Genomic DNA, 6,411 nt, shown 5'->3' with positions numbered 1-6,411 from the left:
AAAGTTCGAAGCACGACATCAGCTGAGCAACGCTGTCTTGTGTGGTGATCGAGGGGAGGTCGAGTTCGAGACAGTGAGTGAGTGGAAAGAAAGCCACCAGGTCTTTTACTCGTCTCATTTTGGAGCAAATAGTCCTACCTTTGTTATATTTTCTCATCTACTGTACCTGTACTGTATGCCGCAATTTTTGGACAATATATTGTTGCACTTTGTTGCTTGTGTTGTCACCAATGTATGTTGTTAACATACCGTACTTGGACGTTCATACCGGACATATACCATAGTTATCTCACTGTTCTCATGAAAAAAAGTATGGTAATACTTGAATGCTTTTGTTCTGTTGATGTTTGGTATGGACTGTCAACATATATGTTTTTTTATATGTACCATATCTTGTGCTGACCCGGCCCACCTGTCAAATTTAGAAATCAATATGGCCCCCGAGCTAAAAAGTTTGCCCACCCCTGGTCCAAGGCGTGCCTTTTGGGCGCTGGGAGCGACGGACCGGCGGGCGACCCTGGCCGGCTCTGCCCGCGGCTTCAAGGAGTGGTCTATTAGGCGAGGCCAAGGAACCACCTCGCTTGTATGCAAATTAGCCATGTGCGCAAAAGCTGCGCGATTTTAAGTACGACATTGTCTGAAATGAAAAATAAAGGCCTCTTGAATTTGGGTTGGCTGCTCCAATCGCGGCCACTTTTTTTATGATGCTCCCTCCTAAATAGTGAAACAAATATCTGAATGAAAATGAACGAATTACACCACAAAGGACGCCAGGAATGAACTCGCTTCACACATCTATTTATTGAACTAACTTCACACACCACATCAATTTCTAGAAGATTTATCACAGCATACAAAACACACACACACACACGAGACGTTATGTAGGACAGGAGATTAGGTGTCTTGCGCAGCAGCAGCCGTCTCCTCTCCTTGCTGTGCAAGGGCAGTCTGTTCATGAATGAACTGTGACCGTAAGCCGCCTGTGCTGGGAGGCCACACTTTATGCATGTTCTGGTTTTATAGGGTTGGAGGACTGCTGCCTCTCAGTAGTTTGGGTGTTCTAGAGCTGCGGCTGCTGCCTCTGAGTTTGGGGGTGCTGGCCTGGCTGGCTCTTCTGTCTTTTGTGATGGCTACCCCCTCCTCCTCCTTAACAACCAGGTTTTTTTGGATCTTTTGCTCGGCGGCCTTCGTCTTTTCCCTGGCCACAGTCTGGCTTTTATGTTGCTGTTTATGCAAAGTGTGTGAGAGGCTGGGCAGCCGCGACTGTGGCAGGGAAGGCGGGGGACCATCTCCCTTCGTCGTTAGGATGGGGGAAGCGGGGGACCACCTCCCTTGGTCGTTGGGGTAGTGGGGCCCTCATTGGTGGTTGCGGGAAGCAAACGACGCAGTCGGGGAGGAGCAGGCTGGGGCTTAGTGCGTGGTGGTGCAGGACCGCTCTGCGGGAGGTCACATCAAATCGTCACGTTAAGTACTGGTTGGGTGTGAAAACAAAGCAAGAGTGGGCTGTGACAACAATGAAGCAACGAGTGTGAACGTGGCTTTGCACGCTGCCAGGTAGGGTGTCAAGAGCTCTCAAAAAGAAGGAGCAAAGTGAGAGCTTCACAACCGACCGACGCTGACATCTCTGATGGACCCTCTCAAGGCCTGTCTGGCCGAAAAGGGACATTTTTGGGAACTGTGCGTCCCACGGGAAAATTATGCGTCTAGGACACAGGAAGCAGAGGTAACGAGATGGCTGGATCATCTGAGATGGACCTGGTTCCTTGCCTGCCTGGCTGAAAAGGGACAGGGACACAGTGGGACATAAAGTGACATCACCTTTCTGGCCATGTCCTGGCTCCTCTTCTCTTCCAGCCAGTCCTCCACTGAACGACCCGCCGCCAGTGAGCAAAAGTGCTCATTCCTGTAGCGGCTATGGCCAAACGCCTTTGTTTTGGGGTTGCCACAGCGCTTGCAGAGGAAATGAGCAACTTTTGGCAGCCTCACTCGGTGCATGACATTCCATGCTATTTTGCTCCCCTTGTCTGATGGCAGACCAGAGTTGGAGGAGGCGGTGGGCGCGAGAGTTAATGAAGTGGGGGCTGGTGCTGAAGTGGAGGCCCTCGGACTGGTGGAGGTAGTCGCGGCGGGCGAAGAGGTGGAGCACTCAGCTTCGGGCAGCACCTGGAAAAGATCTGGCAGGACAGGACCCCTGTGAGTCACCACCCGACCGGATGTCTCTGTCGGGTGCTCAAACACTCGGTGCCCCTGGTGCTGCCGGTCCATTAAGGGCCTGGCCTCTGGGAGCACGTCTGCAGCCGTCAATTTGCTGCTGGGGGCCGGGATCGCCACGCACATTGTTTGCATGCTGTACTGCTTGCTTCGCTGGTTGTGCCTGGAAAGAAACAAATATAGTTGTTGAAAGGCTTGTCATTGGCAACGTGCCGCCGGCTAGTGAGGAAGCCTGATGCACCACTGGGTGAGGGTCCGGTGGTTAACCGCAAAAAGGTGGACGGGGGCTGCAGCCAGGAGCTCTCTGGTCCTGCACAGGTCTCTGATGCGACCGTAGTCACGCATGACCAGGCCCCAGCGACTGATGCGGACACCGGCGAGGCTATGGCCCTGGCTGTGAATGTGGGACAGGTCCGAGAAGATGGCCTCCACCAGCCTGCTGGCACCCGGAGAGCGTGCCACTTCTTTTCCCTTCCCAACAAAGAGACTGCGAAGAGATCATGTCATATTCGAGGACCAGATACTTGACAAAACTGCCGTCAGCCGGCGCCGATATTTTACATGTACCGTTTGGCAGCCTCCATGCCCGGCACGTGGGGACCCTTGGAGGTTCCTGCCTTAGCGCGGCCCTTCTGGCGCGGTTGAAGGGCCCCTGGAGGAGCCTTATCGTGGTCGGCCAGCTTCTGCCACAAGGCTTTTATTTGTGACACCTGAGTCGGTGTCACGAATGCATTGCGGCGCAGCTGCACAAGCGCGTCAGCCAGCCGGCAGACGTGCTGGTAGCCACCTTTGCCGTCCCAGCCCACGACATCCTCCTCCTGTGTTAAAAGAAGTGCTTGACATAATATATATGTGGTGTACAGAAAAGAGACAGAACAAAACTGAGATAGAGAGTCAGACATACCTCTTCCTCCTGGCACCTCTGCCCTGGCTCATTTTCCGGGAGACCCTCAGTCAGTGCCGACATGGCCAACACGCGATGGAATTCCAGCCCCTCCTCCTCCTCCACTTACTCATCATCCATGACCTGGTCTTGCCAGTCACCCACATCTTCCTCATCTCCTCTCAGGTAAGACTTGAGCACAGTGCCGGTCTGCGCTTGCAGATACTCCACCCCGATGAGCTCCCCTGAATGCGAGTCACAGTCAGCACTTACTATGTCAGACTTTGTGTAAGAATCACTCTCAAACATAGTCCTCCGTGAGCCTTACCTGTGTAATTCCCCGGTGCGGTGTAATTGTACAAGGGGGAGGGGATCTGGCGCGCCCGTACCACCTCTTGGAAGGCATCCACCACACGTGCATTATAGGAACGCATCTGGTCTCTGCCACCGCCCACCACGGCAGCCCTGGCTCTGTCCTCGTTCCATCTGGTCAAGCCCTCCAGCAGGTACACCTGAAAGTGGAGGGCGTTGGCCGATGTGCCTGCAGAGTCGGAAATGCGACGGAATTAAGACTTTGGCACGAACATATGGGCACAATATGCACAGGCTTTTAACTCACCCGGAATGAATCGGCACTGTTGAAGGTGGAAGGACTCCAGGGAGGTGGACCCCCGTGCGCAGCGGAACACCGGGAGCGTGACCCCACCTTTTTTGACCTCCCCAGTTTTTGTGTACAGGGCGACACCTGGTGGGTCCTGGATGCAGCGCAGGTGGCGACGCTGCGTCCTCCAGATTTCTGTCATTCGCTCCTGGTTTATGAGGGGATTGCCCATTGTGTCCTTGGCCTCCCAAAAGTGGTCAAGCACCTCCTGGACAAGACTCTCCGTCATCTCTGCTCCCCTGGTGCGGCAGCGACAATGTTGCTCCAGCTCTTTGGCCTTCAGGGTGATGCGGACGCCCTCCACTGCCTGCTTGGCCCTCTTCAGCCTTTCGATGTCTTCTGGATCCCACTCGAAGATGGCTGAGGCAAGCCGGGCCATAAAGGGCCCATACAGAAGGTGAGCATTTGTATTGACACCCCTGGCAAAGCGATGCATGAGGTGCCACACGTCCAGGCGCACCACCAACCGGTCCCACTGGCCAAAGGTGCGCTGGATCTGCCAACACAAGCCGACCTTCGCATCAGACACCACACCAGAGAGTGTACGAGACAGCCCCCCCCCTCACCCCAAAAGAAAAACCACAAAACAAAACAAATTCATAAATCAAACAAAACCGCCTACTTTGCTCTTCCCGGTGATGGAGCAACAGTCATGGTCAATGTACAACACAACTGGGGGTGGCTTTCCCGCGTCCTTGTACCGCCGGACCAGTCCGTCCGCCATGGCCGAAAGGCCCTCTCCCTCCGCGGCCGTGAGCACGGACATGAGCACCTGCCCGTGCTCATTGCCCACATTGGTCACCCAGGCGGCCGTTCCGGCGGCTTCCCCTGCCAGCTTCTTGGTCAACTGCAGGTGAAAAGGCACACACGACATCAACGCAACTGTCATTACCACGGTCACGTCCGTGTGATGAGTGAACGACGCACCTTCTTGGTGGAGACCATCTTCAGGATGCTTCCAAAAATGGAGGTGAGACGGGCCTTGTTGTCCTCGAGGCGGGGGAGCACGTCCATCACATAGGCTGTAAGGAACCACGGCACGCGAGGGAGCGGGCGCATGGGCGGGACATCGCCCCCCTCGTTGACCGGGACACCCAGCTGCGTGAGGATGGACAGGTAGCCAGTGCACCTGGCCAACCACTCTTCGCTGTGGATCTCCATCAGCACCTGGCGCAACTGAGTGGCACTGTTGCCCAGCGAGCGAGTCCTCATCAAAGATATTACTGCTTTGTCACAAGCCAGTCTAAAGAGGTGAGGAGAGAGGCAGGGAATCGTCAGTGCCACAAAACGGGGAATGAACGAGAAGGCCAACCGACCGGCTCGCTACTCACTTGTAAGTCAGGACTGCCGGGAACATTAACTGCTTGGAGATGTGCAGTTGCTTCCGGATGTTCTCTTCCCAGGCAGAGTACTTCCTGTGGCACTTGAGGCACTCAAGGCACTCGGTGCCCATGAAGTACCAGCCCCTGACATTCAGCACCCGCCGAACAGTCTTGTACAGCCCGCCTCCGGTCAGGCGGTCGTGGTTGCAATCGGGGCACGCCAGTTTCACCCCCCACATTTTGTATGGCGCCCACAAGAAGAATTTAGAATGGAAAAACTGCCTGTGTGAAGCGGGGGGCTGCGTAAAATACGCGGGCGGGCTTGGGGGCTCCCACCACAGCTTGAGTTTGGTGGTGAGGACCGCTTTGCCACTGGCCGTTCTGTCGAACAGCGCTCGGCCGACCCACGCGTGCTCGCTCTCAGGTAGTGTGGCGAGCCAGCCGTTTGGAAGCACACCCTGCTGCTTTGGCGCCGGCAGATGTGGCAACGTGTCGCCACGAGCCCAGACCACGGGGGCGGCAGAGCGCCCTGCAGGAGCAGGCGATGTGACGGCAGTGCTGGTGGCAGACGAAGTGGAAGCCTCGGACACTGGCACAACATGAGATGAAATAAAGTCACTTCTCACGTTTAATTTCTTTGTGCATGTTTCCCACTGACACAATGAAGTCACTCACGCTGCTGAGACTCCACCTCCATGGCAGCTGCAAGGAGGACGTCGTCTGCTGGCTCAGACAGTGCTGACGGCCGCTCACTTGTGGCTGTACAGAGACGCAAATTGGCACAAATATGGGGCCATTTGGACCCATGAGGACCCATGATGGTGAGGTCAGTCTTTTACCTGGAGGAGATCCTTTGTAATTTGCCTCATTGTCTCTCCCAACGATGTAGGCATTCAAGGTGTGGAAGAAGTAGCCTGGCAAACCAACTCTCCCTGTGCGCATACGATGCACATACCTACACACAGAAACCACCGAAATATACACTCGTTAAGCAATGAGAAGTTTTCACCTTCCCATACATAACAAACACAATTTACGCTTTATGCCGCTCATCAGTCGACTCGTAGAGAGAACAGTAGCTTTCGCTGGGGAACTGTCCCATTTTCAGCAGTTGCTGATCGAGCTCCCTGACCAACGGTGCTCCCATCACCATCAGCCGATGCCGCACGACAACGGCCATCTCTGGGAAGAGGTGCGCGTACATCGCCAGGGCATCTTTATTAGCTGCCAGGGGTGACTGCGACATGTCGCCGTTTTCTCTCTCTTTCTGGTGAGAAGCCACAACCATGGCCCCGTAGCCCACATCATTCTCAAGGAGCCATTTGAATGTT

At 54.9% G+C, this 6,411-nt stretch overlaps 1 protein-coding gene across 6 annotated transcripts in view; it reads right to left on the bottom strand.

The window, feature by feature from the left end:
• LOC109518521 (uncharacterized) overlaps nt 1-5,615 on the bottom strand; it is a 22,773-nt gene extending 17,158 nt beyond the window's left edge. For 2 of the 6 annotated variants that reach the window (XM_019874404.1, XM_019874405.1), the window contains exons 1-6: nt 5,090-5,615; nt 4,728-5,001; nt 4,381-4,608; nt 3,717-4,254; nt 3,426-3,638; nt 3,163-3,342 (exon numbers count right to left, since the gene is read on the bottom strand). In XM_019874404.1, coding sequence (XP_019729963.1) covers nt 3,224-3,342; nt 3,426-3,638; nt 3,717-4,254; nt 4,381-4,608; nt 4,728-5,001; nt 5,090-5,319 — 1,602 coding nt within the window. In that variant the 5' untranslated portion in view covers nt 5,320-5,615 and the 3' untranslated portion in view covers nt 3,163-3,223. Of the gene's footprint in view, nt 1-2,819; nt 3,033-3,118; nt 3,343-3,425; nt 3,639-3,716; nt 4,255-4,380; nt 4,609-4,727; nt 5,002-5,089 lie in introns of those variants that run through there. The other 4 variants (XM_019874401.1, XM_019874403.1, XM_019874402.1 and 1 more) reach the window with 3 other exon arrangements.
• Nucleotides 5,616-6,411: the final 796 nt, after the last annotated feature.

The sequence above is a fragment of the Hippocampus comes genome, unplaced genomic scaffold (assembly GCF_001891065.2).
Source record: "Hippocampus comes isolate QL1 unplaced genomic scaffold, H_comes_QL1_v1.1 scaffold510, whole genome shotgun sequence".
Lineage (NCBI taxonomy): Eukaryota > Metazoa > Chordata > Actinopteri > Syngnathiformes > Syngnathidae > Hippocampus > Hippocampus comes.
Note: the sequence above shows the minus strand (reverse complement) of the source record. Positions and strands in the feature narration are given on the sequence as shown.